Below are 18,900 nucleotides of genomic sequence, written 5' to 3'. Positions count from 1 at the left end.
CTTGAGAGAAATTGAGCTGGAAAGTTGATGCCTATCCTGTGGAAGAGGCCTCTTTTCAATATTTGTAGGAAACAGGTAGGAAAGGAAAGTGAAAACCACTGGAACAGAGACTAGCATCTTTTATTGATCTGTCAAGCCACTCCAGGAGGCTATTTGGCCAAAAAGCAGAGTAAAAAACATTCTGGCTCAAGCAGTTTTATTTTAAATCAACATAAGCAAGGAAAAGGAATTGCACAGTCACACTAAAACCCTTGACAGGAATGATCCAAGTCTCCAATGCAACTTTTAAAAAAAGTCAGCCCATTCTTTTTATTTTTACATACTTCATTTCATTCACACACAGCAATATCTTGGTAACAAAAAGGTGCTCTACCTTTCTAGGGTGGGTGGGGACAGTTGCTTCCCAGTTGGAGAAATGACTGGTTCATTGCAGATTTGGGGCACCAAGAAAACACCTCCCCATATTGCTGGCAGAGGACTAACCACCCACCCCTGCCTTAGGTGGAGAGATGAAATATTAGCTGATATTATGAAGAATACTAGTTATTTGGTCAATATTAACTAATATATTAAATGTTGGATGGGATTCCTGAAGATGACCCTTTCCCCCAACAAAGTTAGTCTCTGTCCCAAGCAATCACTGGAGTGGCCGTTCTTTTACAAGCCACACATCTGCCTTCCCTCCAAATGACAAACGCTGACCCAGAATTCACTTTCCCAGCACCACTTAAACGTGCAAGAGCTCTCAAGCATTATGGAACAGACTGAGCCACACTCACATTATTCAACAAACACATGAAACACTGACCTGTGAAGCCCGAGGGGTGGCGGCAGCAAGAAAGCAGATGTCCCCCCCCACACACATACAACTTCCCTATAAGCCCTGTTGTCTTGTAACAGCACAGGCAATTTGCTAATGAACAACTTTGTACTTTCACACCTCTATGAACCAAGCTTGAAGGAATTTAAAGGCAATTTAGCTTAAATATAAAAATAAAGTTTCACTTTGTTAAAAAATGTTTAAATATTTTTTTTTAAATTTAGAATTAGGCAGGCTCACGCACACATTCACACCACTGGCAGCTGGCCTGACTTCCAAGAAGAAAATTGGCTGAGAAGAACCGTTTTTTGTTGCCGAGCTGCTTGTCTACCCGCAATGGCTGACTGCTGTGACTCAAGCTCTTTTTAAGTTGGAAAAAAAAACACCAGATTTCAGCCAGAGCCCCATGGGGCTTATGATTTTACTCTTCTGCCTTAGAAACATTTTTCCTCCTTACTCCAAGACCCAGCACAGAACAAGAACTTCCCACAAAGTCCTGGAGCCACCAAACATCAGGGAGGCATCCTTCCCGTCTTCCTCTGAAGGCTTTTGAGTCCAGACCCAAGTTGGCACTTCCAGCCTTCCAAGTTGAAGTCTTCACACTTCATTCAGCACATGTAGCCATGCAGTGACTGTCCACACCCAATTAGGCAGGGTTCGTCTCCGTTGGAGACAGGTCCCCTGAAAAATGTTTACAACAAGTCCGGCATTACCAACATGCCGCCACACATACAATTCAATTCTTCCTCCAAACTCAATTCACAGAGCAATAAAAAAACCACAAACATACTGTGAGCAAAACACAGACATTTGAAGGCAAGGAGAGGGAAGGGCAGGGGGAAAGGAAAGGCTGCATAGATGGAAAGCTGTAGGGGTGAATGGCAGTCTTCCTCACCAAACGCTCATGGAAGAAGCATACCAGTGGGGGAGATCCCCCTGGACCTCTGATGCCAAGACGTTTCTCCATTTCATGTCACCATCCAACCACTTCTCTGCTGTTAGGCTCTGTAGCCACAGCTAACCATGATTGTCCCAACTTGGCTAAAACACATGAAGCCAAAAGGTTTTGGCAAGAAAGGGTGACTATCCCAATGGGACATAGGGGTCTTACTGTGGACTATGTTTTGATGAGAATTTGGATCAAGGAAGCCCTGGAGATTCTCTAGAAAAGGCTTCCAAAGAGGGAAGAGAGTGAGGATGAGAACTAACAATTGGTTTCAATCAGAAATATTTAAATGGCTAAAAGCCAAATACTTTCCCCGACACCCTACTCCCTTCACTAAGCAGCCAAAAGGGAATGAAGTTAAGGGCAGAGAAAGAAGGGAAGATTAATGGGAGAGGTCCACATGGAGAAGGGAAAATAGAGGATATGTACATTTTTTTCATCCAGACTCAGCTGTAGACTGTTCAAGTAAAAAGGGCTTAGTTTCTCCTATCCCGTTTGAAGGGGTAAAAATCACTCCAGAATAGCTTCCTGTGGCTGTTACAGAAAAGAGACTCCCAGGATAGTCCAGCTGAAGATGCACACCAGAATAAGTCTTCCTTGGGTAGTATTAGGAGGATCTGACAGCAGATCAACTGGGAGTTGAAGTCCAGGTAGGAAGCTGCTCCTGGTTACTTTTTACGAGTATGCTGCCTCCGGGCCTGCAGCCGTTGGCGGGTTCCTGTCTTGGATCCTGCTCCAATTGAGAAGGTGGGTATTGCTGGCCCTGCAGGGACAGAAAAGCAAAAGGTTTTCACAAGAGGTTGTTTGGGCATAGAAAGTATGTCAAATAACCGGTGGGATTGCGTAGCATGCTACTCTTAAGTGACTTTCAGTCTCTGGATTCTTTCGAAGAATGTGCCATCAGCGTCTGATAAAGGTAAAGGTTCCCCCGCACATGCGTGCTAGTCGTTTCCGACTCTAGGGGCCGGTGCTCATCTCCGTTTCAAAGCCGAAGAGCCAGCGCTTGTCCGAGGACGTCTCCGTGGTCATGCGGCCGGCATGACTAGACGCCAAAGGCACATGGAACGCTGTTACCTTCCCACCGGAGTGGTCCCTATTTTTCTACTTGCATTTTTATGTGCTTTTGAACTGCTAGGTTGGCAGAAGCTGGGACGAGTAACAGGCGCTCACTCTGCTACGCGGCACTCGGGATTCGACCCGCCCAACTGCCGACCTTCTGATCGACAAGCTCAGCGTCCTAACCCACTGAGCCACCGCGTCCCTTATCAGCATCTGGTACTTAATGCCAATAATTTTAGATTTAGAACTATAATGTCAACCCTTCCTTATTTTAACAATGTATTTTGTTTTAAATCCCCCTCATCCCCTTGCCCACAAAACAAGCCAAAAAACCTGTTCTGAGGTGATTTAACTTTCTCTGTCTGATCCTTGCATTCTAAATGTTGCAAAAAGATTGCCCGCCTTGTATAAACGGAATGGCCCCCTGCCCACCAAGTTCCAAAATCCTTACCAAAAGCAGTAGGTGTCACTCCTCCAAAGGTGGGGGTGATGGGTGTCGCAAAGGAAAGGTTGCAGCTCCCTACTGTGCCACCACCTGGAGTAGGTGTACTTTGCCCAAATGTAGGCGTGGGAGTTCCTAACCACAAAATAGTAGCAAAATGAAGTGTCTATTAGAGAATGTGTTCACATTATGGAGAAACAAGATCACCAATCCCTGCCTGACACTGTCAGGGATACATGAATGACAGGAACTACTTTCTCTGAATGTTTTATACAAAAGACAATTGTTTTACCCCAATACAAGAGCACCAAAGGAGTCTACCAGCCCTTTCCTCTCCTGCATTCTACTTTTCAAGGAGAGCATAGGGAAACAAATAGGGCTGGAGGAAATGAGACTTGGATTTAGGAGACAGAATGGAAACAGAATTTGATCCGTGTGCATCTGCCTGAACAGAAATACGAGTTCACCTCCTCTCGATGGCCTCAAATATAAAGCTAGGACTTCTAGACCACGCCCTAGGAATCAAAACAGCCTACAGGAATAGTGAAACTAGAAAACAGCAATCCCTGCTAAAGAATAAGTAGGAATATTGAAGAACCAAGAGGCCAAGCAAAGGGGACTCACCTCCGAATGCTGGCTTGCTCTCAGGTGTACTTGGGACGTTGAAAGCAAAGGCAGAGTTTTGGTTCTGGGTACCCAGAGGGTTTTGTGCCAAGGAAGTTCCAAAGGGTGTCACTCCGTCTGCGGCTCCGCTCTGCCCGCTGCCAAAGCCAAATCCAACCGTGGGCACGCCTGTGCCTGTAGCACTGGCACCAACGCCAAAAGCACTGCCTGCTACCCCTTGGGGATTCGATGCCCCAAAGGTGAAAGGAGCTGGGGCTGAACCTCCAAACACAGAGCTTCCTGGGCCGCTGCTTGTAGTCTGAGTGCTGGATGTGGTGGCTGTCCCAAAAGAAAAGATGGACGATGCAACTCCAAATGCCGGCTGGGAAGTATTTTTGGCTCCAAAAGATGCCAAAGGGCCAGGCCCTCCAAAAGGGGTCTGTGTAGAGCTACCAAATGCTGGCTGGGCTGCAGGTTGGGCTACTGAGCCAGTGAAGCTGAAAGGAGTCCCAAAGTTCAGTGGCCCTGCAGCCAGTGGCTTGAGAGCTGCCTGCTGGCCCTCAGGCACACCTGCATCAAAAGCCAGCTGGCTTGTAACTGCAGGGTATGGAGGGGGTGGTTTTGAGGCGGCTCCAAAGGTACTGCTGAATGCAGAGGCGTAAGACCCGAAGGTCAGTGGACCCTGTGTGGTGGCTGATGGTGCTGAAGAAGCCTGTGTGGAACTGCTGCCGCCGCCACTGAAAATGCTGAAGCCAGCATTGGTTGTGGTGGTGGCAGCAGCAGCAGCAGCAGTAACAGTGGGAGCAGAGTTAGTGGTGCTGGGGGGTGCCAAGAGATTGACAGTGGCGCCTGTAGAAGTAGCTTGCTTGCCAAACTGGAAAAGAGGCATGGCAGCTGCGCTGGCACTGGGTGCAGCCCCAAATAGCAAGGGCTGAGATGCCAATGTGGAGACAACAGCGGCAGGAGTGCTATTGCTGCTGCTGGGGGCAGTGGCAGAGGATGGAATGCCCGGCCCGAAACTGAACACAGGTTTGCTCATGGAGACAAATGTCACACTTGCTGATCCAGGGGGTGACACTGAGGTGGCAATAGTCGCTTCTGAGAGAACGGGGAGCCCTAGACTGCTTGAGGCATTAATGGCAGGAAGGCCAGATGCTGCTGCTGCTGGCTGAGGGGCCTGACTGAATGTGAAGGGAGAAGATGATGTGGTTGTGGGCAGGACAGCAGTTGCTGGTGTGGACAGTGACCCAAAGATGGGCTTGAATGTGCTGCTGGGAGCAACAGGAAGTGCCAAAGGCGCAGATTGCGCAGTGGCAGAAACCACCATGGTGCTACTTGCGGAGAAGCCAAAGTTCTCACTTTTTGCTGGGCTGCCAAACACTGGTTTGAAAATAGGCACCGTGCTGGGTGCAGAAGAAGATGGCGCTGTTGCAGCCGAGGAGGGCTTGTCGACTGGAGGACTGGTGAGGATCCCAAAGAGGATGCTGGGCTTTGGAGCAGACGAGGGCTTGGACGGAGTGTGGCCCAGCTCAGAAGAAGCTGTCACCAAAGTGCCCGGGTTACTGGTGGGCAGGGAAGGGCCTGAAGAAGGAGAAGCAGTGGACAGGGGAACAGGTACGTTGAGTGTCGGAGGCTTAGGTGCCTCAGGGGATGTCACCGGCACAGAGGAGCTCAAATCCAGCGAGGCAGAGAAGGCTGGTATCTGAGGACTCCCTTTAGTCCCTGGAACTGTCTTGGCTAGAATGGAGGGAAGAGAAAATGGAGAAAAGCACATTACTGTAATTAGGAGACATTGTTCCGCAGTAAATCTGGAATGCATAAATGTTATCTTCCCCCCCTCTTCTGTATTTATTGCAGAATAGAATTTGTTTCACTTTTTTATAGACAGAGAAAAGGAGTGATATTTCCACACTTCCATCTTTCTTAAACCAATCCAACCTGTCATTACAACCAAGGGAAACGTTCAAGAATTAAATTTCTAGTTTGGGACAAATTCAAATCTAGACGCATCAAAAAGGCAAAAATATTCTGGATTTATTGTCCAGCGTGGATTGAGTGTGGAGAACATTTCTCTAGGTTGCATGATAAATATTTCGCAATCTTATCTTATCCTCTCTTATCTGTTATAGGCCATTTTGTTTGTTAATCTCTAGAAAATGGTCTGTAACAGTCAGCTATTTGGCATTTAGGAGCTAGCTTAGCAGGATTACAAATATCTAATTAGAAATTCTTCAGATAATAAGCAGAAAGAAATAGATTATAATTCTACAAAACTGAACATTAAAAACATGTTTAAGGATTTTCCAAATTGCTCTAAATGTCCCCTGAAAAAGAATATAATCATTTAAAAAGAAAACCAATGAATGGACTGAATAGGTCCCTGGAGGAGGGAATTTCTCAAAAGTAAAAAGCTCTGCTTCAAAGCTGGCAATCTGCCAGGCCTAAGGAGTTCAACAGTATCCCCACCATTTGAGTGGAGAACATAGTTCAAGGGAAAGATTACATTTTGGTCTCCAGAAGATCTTTGCTGGGCGAGAAGATCTCCAGTCCTTTTCTCTTAATAACTGGAAAAATATTTTTGAACAAAGAGAACATTTTTCTATATGAAGAGGTAAAGAACAACCCTTTTTCTTAAGTTGCTTCTGCCTTTCCCCTTTGGCTCAAGAGGAGAAAGGAACAGCCTTGTCAGTTAAGTCTGTTGGCTGAATAGTTTCTGCATTATAAATACAAAGAATTCATGAATTTGTGGGACCATGTGATTTTTTTTTAAAGGTAAGGTTTAAGGCTATGAAATTCAGCCTATCTCTGGATCTTTGGAAAGAAAGAGAGAAGCAAGGTTCTGTACTTTGAAACTTGTTCAGAACATCATTTTTAATGGAACCATCCATAATATTTTAATGAACATAAATCAAGACTCTAACCCTATCCCTTTCTAGAGTCATCAGATTAGACCTAGATTTCTTACAGGAATCATAGCCCTGATCCCCTTGTATCCATTCATCAACATCCAATTCTATAGGAAGCTGCTAAATACTTAAGAACAGCTTCAGAACCACCAGTTTCAGAGTATAGGCCAGGGGTAGGCAACCTCGGCTCTTTTATGACTCATGGACTTCAACTCCCATAAGCATAGCTGACTCAGGAATTATGGGAGTTGAAGTCCATGAGTCATAAAAGAGCCGAGGTTGCCTACCCCTGGTATAGGCCTTTATCACACTCAAGGGTTCTTTAAAGAGAGGCAATGAGTACCCCTTTCCCTCTGAAATTGCTCACCTGCTTGTGCTGAAGAGTTCTTTCCTTCTTGCATGTTCTTCAGGCTCTCCAGAAGAGGATTGGTTGCGGCAGTAGAGATGGGCAATGACACAGGTGTTGGTTTGGTGGACATCAATGAAAAGTTCAAAGTTTGAGATGAAGAGGTAGTCTCCACGGGTGGACTTGGGGCGGAATCTGTTGGGGAAACCATTAGAGCTTTCTGGAAATTTCAATATCACAAGAGTCCACCATCTAGCATCTGCTGACATTAAAGCCAACTAATGAATCTATGACTAGCAAGAACCAATAGAACAAGCAAAGAAGACATTTTAAGGACTTGCACAGAGAGAGAGTCACCATCATTACCCACTTTTAGTTCATAAAAGTAAAGACTTCCTGGTCAGTCATATCCGACTCTAGGGCACGGAGCTCATCTGTTTCTTGGCTGAGGGAGCCAATATTGTCCAAAGACAATTTCTACGGTCATATGGCCAGCACGGCTATATGCCAAAGGTGCAAGGAACGCTGTTACCTTCCCACCAAAGTGGTACCTATTAACCTACTTGTATTTGTATGCTTTCGAACTGCTGGGTGGGCAGGAGCTAGGACAAATAATGGGAGTTCAGCTCTACAGTATTGTGTAGAGCTTGGGTCTTGAACCTGGACTGTCAGCTCTCCAGCTGACAAGCTTAGTCTCTTTAACCACTGAAGTATCGCACCCCCTATCTAGTTTGTATAAATCTCTTATTTGGGTGGCAGATTCTTAAAGTGCAGCCTGGAGCAGACGACGAGAACACCTACCAATGTTTTCTTCTAAGATTTTGTTGAACCACTGTAGTGTTGCTTTCTTCTCTGCATCTAAGTCTTCTGGGGTGACTGTATAGCCCAGCTGAGGTGGTGGAGGCTGCCAAGAAAATATCTTAAGCATTTGTTCTGAAGGAGCAAGACAGCACTTTCATAAATAGCACCAAACAAAAGACAGAGGTATTCTTCCCTTAGCTCTGGGAATGTATAAATAAACCGAAAGATTACATTACTTTAATGCTTCCCACTTTTTTCTCAAGCATCAAGGCATATGGTGTGTTTGACTAAAGTCAAAAGCGTAGCAGCACCCATCCTACTCAATTTAACTATCTTGTTTTCTTGGCTGGATATCTTATCACCTGCCATATGATGTCTCAACTATGTGCCAACATTTCTTATTCCTGGAAGAAAGGAGGAGGGAAAGAAAGAAGTCACTGAAGAGTTATACCAAGGCAAAATTATCTCCATGATGAGCTGAAAGTAGCTGAATCTTCCGCTTCCGCTTGCCATTGCTTCCTGATGATGGTGAACTCACATAGTTGCATTTATTCTTCAAGGGTGAGTCTGAAACTGAGACCAAGTTGACAAATTATGCATGTGGCTACCCAATCAGAAGCAGCTCAGGCTTCTCTGCAATAGTAATTATCCATGTCTGAATGCAACATCTCTGAAGGCTTAAAAACAGACAAGCATAATATGAACACAGAGGCTACAAAAAAGTAAATAGAAAGAAATTTGGCTGATGTACTGTAAGAATATTTATATTTCAGTATTAGCAATGAAAATGTCAACATTTCCTCCAGAGATATCAATATATTCTTAAGTGCTCTTAAAGGAATCTCCCAACTGATTAGAGAGCATTCAACAGAGGGGGAAAAAGATAAGAGAGTTAAGTCCTCTTAGCAATCTTCACAGGTAAGAATTGGGACTCAGAATATAGGTCTGAAATGTGGAAACACCACATTGCCATTATTGCACTGAGGTGATTTTTTTTATTATTATATTATGAGAAGATGCAAACTCATCCCAATCCATCTGTGTAAGTCACTCTAGAGTAGCTTGTTGTGAAACAGACATTCTCCTGCCTTACCGACAATGTAATTTTTATTTACTTCTTTTTTTGCTTTAGGATCCTCCCTTCACACCCCAGACTCAAAGTTGCACCTCAGTTTTGCTCTCCAATCCTTCTTGGCCCATCCCATCCCCACCCCTTGAACTTACTCTTCTCTTCCTGCGTGTCTTTGTCTGCTGTCACAGGCATTTGCGAGTTGGATTTCTGAGGCTCTTCTTCACTGTAGCAACAGGAGAAACCAAGCGAAAGAGAATGGTTAAGCAATTCCTCTTCTGAACTTCTGGCTCGAAGATTTGCAGAAGGGCGATCAGAGGTAGGAGGAAGATTTGCTTCTCTCATCCCTACCATTTTTCCTCCCATATACTATTGTCATTCATTTTATGGACAGTAGCTGGCTGCATGCCCTTTGGATGTTGGTTTGAGGATTCTCAGGGTAATGCAAGCAGACATCTTATGAAAGCAGTCACCCGATTATGTTCCTCTGAAGACCCCCACCCCACCCCACTAACAAAAAATTCCAAACAACAGATTGCAAGACAACAACCGAAAACATTGCACATCCTCAATCACTACTAGCCATTTCAATTTATCTAATGGTCAGGTAAGCTTTAGAATTGCATTCTGGTAAAATGTCATGGAAAATGCTTTCAATTTAATAGCCGGTTCCTTTTTCAATAAATACATTCCCTTCCCCCCAAAAAAATAAAAAAATAAAAATAAAAGCTCAGACAGGATCTTGCCTAATTAAAACCACAGACAAAAACCTTCTTTCTTGCAGAAGACAGATCTTCACACGATGTTTAAATGCAGGAAAGATGTCTTGGTTCAGCCTTGCCAATTAAACAAGAGAAGGGAGGAATCATATGCTGCAGATATATCTACAGAGAGCCAACTGCTGATGTAGTGGCTAAAGCATCAGGCTAGAAACTGAGAGACTGTGAGTTCGAGCCCTGCTTTAGGCAAAAAGTGAACTGGATACCTTGGGCCAGTCACTCACTCTTAGCCCTAGCAAGCAGGCAATGTCAAACCACTGCCAAGAAAACTGTATGGATTTGTGCAGGCAGTTGCCAGAAATCAACACTGGCTTGATGGCACACACAAAAAAAGCATGTTTATGGAAAACGACAAGATCAGAAAAAGGCCTTAAAAGAATTGTATCATACTTGATCCTTCCAGTTTCTGATAACCCTAAGTCTAAGGAATATCAAAAGGGTAAAGAAAAGCTGCACTTACGTGATGTTGGAGCTGGGATATCTTGCTTTCTTGTTAGGCCTTTCAGGTGTTTGAGACCGAGAGGATGCCGGGCTGGAAAGAGGAGAGGAACCTGGTCCCGTTCTCTTCCATAGCTAAAGGAGAGAAAACAAAGCAAGAAGTACTATTAGAAACAAGAAGAATCTCTTTAATACCTTATTTAGGTTTTAAGCAGGACGTTTACATATAAATTAACGTAGTCCCTTTTGAAATCTACTTACACAGGAGTTGAATGGCAAGAAGAATTTTCCGCGATTAAATGCTGCCGTCTAAAACTTACAGAGTTATAATAAACTTGCTTAAGAACCCTTGTGCCACTTTTATTCTTGAAGCACTATCCAATTACTGGTCCCCGTGACACTGTTGCTCTACTAGGTTCCCCAACTCAACTGTATCTCCTTGTTTCAGTCTCTTGGTAGTCTCTGCCTGGATAGTTTGTTTTGAGGAGAAAGTTAGACTTACTCCCCTGACGAGTCTGCCTGAGTATAGCCATTGCAACTGGCTACCTTCAGGTCCTGTGGAACTGTCAGCCATTGCTAGGATTTGCTGGCTGTTTGATCCCAATAGGCTCTTCTAATTCTGTCTGTTGCCTACAAGTTCCCTGATAATTTTCTGCAATGGCTGGCGGGTAAAAAGCCAAGGGACTTTGAACATGTACTCCACTTTTATTATTTGGACGGATATGTGATGAAGATATCATCCAGGTATGGATTTCCATATGTGCCCTGCAGATTCAACTATCAACTGGGACTGTCAAAGTCGCTAAGATCTTAGTAAACAACTTGGATAATGATTATCAGACTGGATGAAAGGATTTAATGTAGCAGTATAATGCGCAGCATACAAATCAGTAGCAAGGTTTGTCCACCGCTGATAAATCCACCAACTAAGAAGCAACTCCAGATCCTCTTCTGATAACTTCTATTCATACTCATCAGATCCCATGAAAAGCTTGGGTTGAATTCATAGATCATTTTTTGATAACTTATGTAAACTGGCAAACTAAACTTCACTGATCTGCAGTCATATTTTCACAATTTAAGAGTAAAATCCCTTTATTGCCATGTGTTCTTCTAATGTGAGAACACTGGAAAACTAATATTTGTATGCAGATTAATCAAGTTTTGTTCAAGAGAAGAGAACAGCCAGTTATCATTACATCTTTGTTCTGGGAACACAGCTGGGAAATACCTACAGTGTCTCATGCATTAAAGGAGTTAATCATCTAACAATGCACCTGTGAGAGACCTCTGGTGGAGCTGTATGAGCTGGCAATAGCATTGCGGAGAGAGCTTGGTATACCACCCACAGACAGACTGTTCACAGAACTGAGGGAAGAAGTGCGCGATCTCTTGGAGGAGCAATCTTCTAGGCAGTGGGAAGAAGCAAGTCCCCGCTTCAGAGAGCCAGGCCTAGAAAAAGAGACAGAGATAATAGGCATACTGCAAGGCAATCAGATGGATTTTGCAGAAGCACAACTTCCAAAGTCCAATGAAGAAACTTATCTTGTTTCTTACGGTTTTACGAGCACAGAGACTACACAATACATTTCCAGCAGAGCCAAACTGTAATTATTTCTCCGGGAAAAAGCCCTTGGAATTATGTTCCAGCTTTCAGAGGCCATTTATCAATAATAATAATAATAATAATAATAATAATAATAATAATAATAATAATAATAACAACAACAACAACAACAACAACAACAACAACAACAACCTTCTCTTCTGTAACTTCAAAGCTACAGAATGCATTCTCCCAGGTGCTGTACTCAGTCCTACCTTTGAAAGATTTGTGAAACTACATCTCTTTAGTCAGGCATTTAAAAACTTATTTATATAATTTACCTTTCATATGTCTAGAGCCCCTCCTTCCCCATCTCCCTCCAAGGAGGATTTGGGGTGATGTACAACATAATATAACCCGTAAATAAAACAACATAGAAAAATTAATAGTAAAATTAAAAATTAAACCTAAGATAGCCTTTTAATGTTGGATTATTAAAGGAGGAAGAGGCTCTCAAGGGACTAGCCAGTCCCACGGTTGTGTGATCCTGTGTGCCCTCCATGCAAGTTCGCAGTTTTGATCCCTTTGCAGAAGGCCAAGAGACTGGGTCCTTTCCTCATCTCTGGGAGCAGGATGTTCCATAAAGCGGGGAAAGTAGCAGAGAACGATCTCTTCCTAGACCCTACCAGTCGAAATTCTTTGACTGACAGGGTCTGTAGCATATCTTCCCTGCCTGGTTGAATCAGATGGACTGATGAGATTGGCAGAAGCTGGTTCCGTAGGTACCTTGGTCCTATGCCATGCAGGCTTTATAGATGATAACCAAGACCTTGAACTGGACCAGAAGCAAAATGGTACCCAGTGCAGTTTGCGGAGCAAGGGTTATTATATGTTCCCTTCTTCAGGCATCCAGTATGGCTCGTGCACCTACATTCTGTACCACTGAACCTTCCACTTACTTTTCAGAGGTAGCCCCATATAGAGCGTGTTGCAATAGTCCAATCAGGAGATGACCAGAGATAAAGACTCCCTTTCCAGGAAAAGGCATAACTGGAGCACAACACAGAGTTGGGCAAAGACCCTTCTAGCCATGGCCATCACCAGAATTTCGAGCAGAGGACCACATTATGCATCAGGTTTGTCTGGGATAATACAATCCCATCCAAGACTAAAGATGATAAATTCCTGGGTACCCTAATCCTAACCCTCTCTGTCCTACCGGGGTTCAGTTGAAGTCTGTTGTTTCCCCATCCAGATCCTGCAGCCTTCAGGCATTGTGAAAGAAGGTCCACTGCAACGCTCACTTCACCCAGGACGGATATATATATGAGTATATTGGTGATACCTTACCCCATGGAGATAGATGATGTCACCCAGCAGTTTCATGCAGATGTTGAAAAGGAATGGAGAGAACGCTGAACCCTGTAGCGCTCCATAAAGGAAGGGCCATGAGTTGAACTTCTTACTCCCTATCAACACCAACTGGGACTGGCCTCAAAGGAAGGAAGTAAACCAGACAAAATTGTGCTGTCCAACCCCAACTCCTCAAGTTGCCCAAAAGGACACCATGCTTGATGGTATCCAAAGCAGCTGAGAGGTCAAGGAGAATAAAGATGGAAGCACCACCTCCATTTTGCTCCTGCCAGAAATCATCCATAAGTGCGACAAAGGCCTGTAAGCTAACTGAAAAGATCCAGATAATCCATTTCCTCCAGGATCCTCTGGAATTGCAATGTCACCATTTTCTCTACCACCTTTCCTAAAAATTCCCATTTTATCTACTTCACTAATTCATTTAACTGGATTACACACATACTATAATCTGGATCCTTCAACTGACAGAAGTAACAACTGAGGAGAAAGCGGTTTAAACATGTCCCTCAATCAACGGTCTCTTCTCCAGAATATACATGGGATCAGTTGTTAGCATTATAAAAGGAAAACATTTCTCATTCTCAGCAAAGCTCCTGGCACTTACTTGGGCACAAGAGATGCAGGTGCTCCATTGGCCACCAAAGGCTCAAATGCAGAATGACCACTTCCAGTACTATCATGGCGCCTGCAGAAAATAAAAAAGATTAAAAGGATGATTTCTGGTGGGAACAAGAACATATCCTGTCTTTCAGCAATCCCAAAAATCTCTGGTCCAACTTGTTCACTATAATGAACATACTCAATTCCATCAATAGGGAGGATGATCAAAGGAAAAAACATGTTGGCAATTTTTAAAAGTTGAATCAGAAACAGATTTCAATTTGGAAAAGTTATTTAATATGTTAAATATTTAAACTGTTTTCAAACTTAAAATGCCATGAGTAATAAAGTTCCAGTACTCATTATGGCATCTGCTATACCCCTTCACTGCAGGGGGAAAAATTCTCCAGGTATAGCACTCTTATTGAAAATGTGTACAAAGTCTATGAAACAATTTATTGGCTTTAGATAAATGTCCTAAAATATTAGAAGAGCAAGAAATACAGCTACAATTTCTGAAAATAAGTTATCTGTAGTCAAAATAACTGGTTGGTTTCCTAACAAAGATGAAAAATCCCCCAAAACACAGGCCCAAATGATTGGTCCAGATACATTTGTTACAGAGAACATTTGATATTAGATGGCTCAAAACCATACTAAGGTGCACATTCCTGCCTGCGACAGATTTTTTTCAATCATTAGCATGGTAGTATTTGGAGTCAAGTAAAGCATGAGGCAATCTGATAGTAACTTACAGAAGGTACTAGAGAAAATATTGCTGAAAGCATTCTGATTCTTGTAAGTCTTGTTGCTTGGCAGAACAAGTCCTGATCGCAATTTGTTTACACACAAAACTATATGTTTTGCAAATCTATTACTTGTTTGTTGGAGTGCAGAGCTTGCTAAATCTCTCATGCAGAACCTTTACAAGAAATATGGAAGAATATCTGTCTTGATCTGAGGATTAAAATACTAAAACTTTTCCCTATGTAAACAGTATTGCTATGATCCATCTCAGAAAGTATTTTGTTCAGATTAATGTTGAGCTCCATTCAACTTGAACCAAAGCATTTTAACTACTGTGCTAATTTTCTGCAGCAACCAGAAGGAGACCATTAGCTATTACCTCTTCTTGTTCTCCTGACCACTTGGAAAGTTCTGCTCCTCCTCTTCTTCCTCCACAGCTCTCTTCCGGCTCTCTTTGAGAGCATTCAAGACAGTTTCTTTTGCGCATGGATCCAGGATAGTATTAGATGCTGAAGAGAAAGCCACAGGAGAAACCAACTGCTCCAACCTGTCAGATGAAATGGCAGTAGTCACAAAAATGTGAATTTCCTCTCATTGTCCATAGGATACCCCAGGAACTAAGTTATACCCATTCCTCATGCCCACAGGACCTATCCAATGAGATTCTGGTTGAAAACTGGCTGAATATAGGTAATCTGTTCACATCAGTTCAGGATTTACTTGTGACCTCACAAAACACTTCTAAGGCAATATGATGAGTGGTTAAGAAGTCATTTTAAGGCCAAGAATTGTGGAGGGTGATGACAGTAAGAATAGCTCAGTCAGTTCAACCAATAAAATAACCAAGATGTGTCCTAAGTAACTGGGCTACAAGGAAACAGCTTAAGAGACTGCTAGGCTTTCCACAATATTTACATATATCACTATAAATCAGGAAGAGGAATGAGAAATGAGATCACTCTAAGAGAAGACTTTTCTGCTGTCAAGCCTGCAATCCTAAAAACTGCCCAAAAGCAATTAGTGAAGCAAACTCACAGTGGAGAACGGCCAAAGTTGCTTTCTGGCCGAGCAATCTTCACTGTTACAGGGCTGTGGGCCATGCTAGAATGGTGAATAGATAGCCTATTTTTTCGCCGATACTCATCCCAGCAAATTGAAGGCAGGGTTCCCAACGCAGCATATTGGGCTTGCTGGATAGGATAGCGCCGCCGAGGAGTCAGCATAAAACGAGTTGAAGGACTCAGGTGATCCCTAGAAAGAATGGAGAATAAAGCATGTAATCAAAGAAAATGGAGAAATGATATAAGCAGCAAGCCTGTTCCTGTAAAAAATGCCAGCAGAAAATGCATCTCAGACCAAATATACAGCACCTTTTATATCCATTATATTCATTACTTAGTTTGTCAGCAAAGGATGGGTACAGAAAACCAAAATGCTTTAAGTCCTGTTTCCTCATTCAGCAACAGAGAGATATCACTTCCCATCAGTTCATACTGTAAAGTTATTTTAGAAGTGCAAATAGAAAATCTATCACACTATTCTCAGAACATCAACCTGAAGATCAATAAATCTAGATAGTGAGAGCACTGTGTACTCAAGGTGGTTTGCAGCAAACTTCAGTCACGGAATTCATTCACTTATTTTTGAGTTGAATTTTTATCTAATTACCCAATTTAAGTGAAAACTGAATCACTGGAGAATATTGATTTACAATAAGGACAGAACATCTGTCATGCACACATAATAGCTGTTTACCTCAGTTAATATATTCAGCCTGGCTTACAACCTTGAGAAAAACCTTGATTCTTAGTCAATAGCATGATCCACTTCCAGCTCTCTCCCTACTACCATCCCATCTGGTTTGAATACAATATGAGAAAGGTGGCAAACGTGCCATAGACACATGCAGCAGCAAGGGAATTTGAGCTTCTGCACCAGGAAACCCAGAGCACAGATGGAACAGGAAACTGAGAAGAGCTCTGATAAGGCAATGGTAATGGATGAGGGAAAAGGACAAAAGAGCATCTTGGAGAAGGCAGTGAAATCAAGCTAAGTTTAATATCAGAATGAACTGAGAGATTAAACAATAAAACATAGTATGATGAAGATGCTGTAATTAAATTATCCCTTTTCCCCAGGCAATGTAGAGCATCTCACCTTTCCAAATCTGTTTTTTATTTCCCTAAAACCAAGGTCAAGCAAAACAGCAAACATCTCTGACCAACAGAATGAAACATGTATAGAAGAGGAAGAAAAAGAGCCTCAGTAAAGGGGAAAGGATGGGATGAGAACAGGGTATCTGAGGGACGGGATGAAATTGTAACAATTACACACAAAAAAAACTATTAATTACAGGAAGCCCATAAAATAGGAGAAGATACAAAGCAGAAAGAACAAAAAGAATGCCATTATGAACAGCAAAAAGTTAGTCCAACTTCTATAGGAGAAATGACTTGTTCTGAACACTTAGAGCTCTACCAAATACCAAGCTCAACCGACTGGTCCAAAATATGCTTTGTTCCATATGCCTCTGCGTGTGTGTGTGTGTGTATTTATATTTTCATATAAATACACCCACTCAAATTAGAGCATACATGCTGCAAATATGCGCATGCAGTTTGAATGTATACAGCTACATTTTCCCAAACTGTACACAAGCAGACGAGGAGAAGAGAAGCAGGTTCTAGCCTTATTTTCTCCCGTGATTCCCTAACCAAGTTTGAAGGAAGAGAAAGCATGTCATTGGAATATTGCTGGGTACCCAAGGAAGGAGAAACATCCATCCAGTCAAGTGCATGCGCCTCTTGCCTTTCACAACTGGAAAACCCCTAAGAACCCGGGCAAGATTGTTCCAAGTTCCACCTCCATTCTGGCCGCACAGGCATAATAGGAAGGTGTATAGATTTGCAATGCAATCCCAGCAGGGCTCGTCTTAGGAAAAAAGCGGAAAGGGCGAGAGGGGCTCCAGTACAATTCCCTTACCCGCAAACCTGCCCCCGCCTCCTTTCAGGCACGAGCAGTCCGGGCGAGGAGTAGTTCATGGAGGGGCCGCCGTTGGCCAGGACCGTATCGCTACTCTTGGAAGCAAAGGAGATGCGGTGGGTCAGCAAGAGGGTCCCCCTCCGGTCCTTGCTGCCGCCTAATCCCGAGGATGCTATCCAGGATCCCGCAGCCGCCGCTGCCACGATCAGAGAGAGCGTAGCGCCAGAGAGGCCCAACACGAGCACCAGCAAAGAGAGCGACGCTGCTGCCAGTCCCGCCACCGCCAGCACTGCCACGGGAAAGGCCCAGGCTCCTTCCAGAAAGCCGGAACCGGCAGCCACCCTTCTCCTGGTCCGCTGCTGTTGCCGCCCCCGCCGCCGCGACGGAGGCCACCAGCCCCAGCCGGGCGCCGAGCCGGCCCGAGACATCGAGGCCGCGGCGGCTGTCTTCCCTCCTTCCTCTCACGGTTCCCCCTTCCCTTGCCCAGCATGCACCGCGCGCCAAAGAGAGCGAGCGAGAGGCGGCAGCCGGGCAGGCGAGCTGGGGTGGGCGTGGCCTTGAGGTTGAAGGAGTTATTAGCGCGAAGCGAGAGAAAGGAGGCGTGACTCGTGGAGGCGGGGTGTCTCGTTGCGGGCGGCGTAGAGAGCGAGAGAGACCTGAGGGAGCGCTGCGCGTTTACTGACTCGTGTCTGAACTAGCTAACTGACCAAAAGGCCCGCTCGTTGCGGCTTCTCTTTCCGCCCGTTTCCTTCTGAAGGGAAGGAACAGCTCATGTCACCCTAGATGGGAAATAAAAGCCACTGCACAAGCAAAATCCCTCCTCTCTCTCTCTCACTTATTTCCGATGGGGAATACTGGAGCAATAATTTTGTATTATACCTGCTGATGGCGCTTTATGTTACCGTAGTAGTATAAAGAGCAACTTACTGCCGAGGGCAGAGTCTCCAGCACTTCTAATGTCTATCGGCAAAATTAATGTTTTCGAGAAGTTATTGGTGTGAAAAGCACTTCTACAACAATTCAAGAATTCTCAAAAGATAATAGTGTGTAAAGCAGGGGTCTTCAAACTTGGCCCTTTTATGACTTGTGGACTTCAACTCCCAGAATTCCTCAGCCAGCTTTGCTGGCTGAGGAATTCTGGGACTTGAAGTCCACAAGTCATAAAAGGGCCAAGTTTGAAGACCCCTGGTGTAAAGGTTCGGTATGCAAAATGTTCAAAGCTGGTTTAAGAAAAGGTCAAGGCACACGAGACATTGCTATTGATGAAGACCAGATAATTGAGAAAGCCAAGAATAATGTATCAATCATACTAAACTGAAAAGTGCTCAGAAAATTGGGAATCTCAGAATATTTCATTGTCCTAATGAAAAACATATATAGGCTAGGAAGCCACAGTATGGGCAGAACATGGGGAAACTGACTTCACATTGGCAAAGGAGAAA

The 18,900-nt window shown here is 43.8% G+C and overlaps 1 protein-coding gene across 1 annotated transcript; it reads right to left on the bottom strand.

Annotated features, from left to right (window-relative positions):
• Positions 1-104: 104 nt before the first annotated feature.
• LOC308665506 (nuclear envelope pore membrane protein POM 121C-like) lies at positions 105-17,925 on the bottom strand. Its single transcript, XM_081323567.1, has 13 exons — positions 17,459-17,925; positions 15,512-15,727; positions 14,856-15,023; positions 13,734-13,814; positions 11,487-11,661; positions 10,232-10,344; positions 9,148-9,218; positions 8,375-8,496; positions 7,924-8,026; positions 7,144-7,317; positions 3,892-5,607; positions 3,277-3,402; positions 105-2,529 (listed from the first exon to the last, which is right to left on the bottom strand). Exons 1-13 carry the CDS (start codon positions 17,884-17,886, stop codon positions 2,435-2,437), a joined length of 3,588 nt encoding a protein of 1,195 aa, XP_081179693.1. The 5' UTR covers positions 17,887-17,925; the 3' UTR covers positions 105-2,434.
• Between the last annotated feature and the right edge of the window lie 975 nt (positions 17,926-18,900).

This window comes from Vipera berus (genome assembly GCF_964194415.1).
Source record: "Vipera berus genome assembly, chromosome: 1".
Taxonomy (NCBI): Eukaryota; Metazoa; Chordata; class Lepidosauria; order Squamata; family Viperidae; genus Vipera; species Vipera berus.
This window is presented reverse-complemented; position numbering and strand designations above follow the sequence as displayed.

Bases quoted from the DNA above. Each gene is read 5' to 3' on its own strand.
- LOC308665506 (XM_081323567.1), bottom strand. From the start codon at position 17,886: ATGTCTCGGGCCGGCTCGGCGCCCGGCTGGGGCTGGTGGCCTCCGTCG. The intron at 13,815-14,855 runs GTAATAGCTAAT...TATTTTCTGCAG, and splicing joins GGTCAGGAGAACAAGAAGAG to GCGCCATGATAGTACTGGAA. The intron at 10,345-11,486 runs GTGCATTGTTAG...TCTCTCCTTTAG, and splicing joins CCACCAGAGGTCTCTCACAG to CTATGGAAGAGAACGGGACC.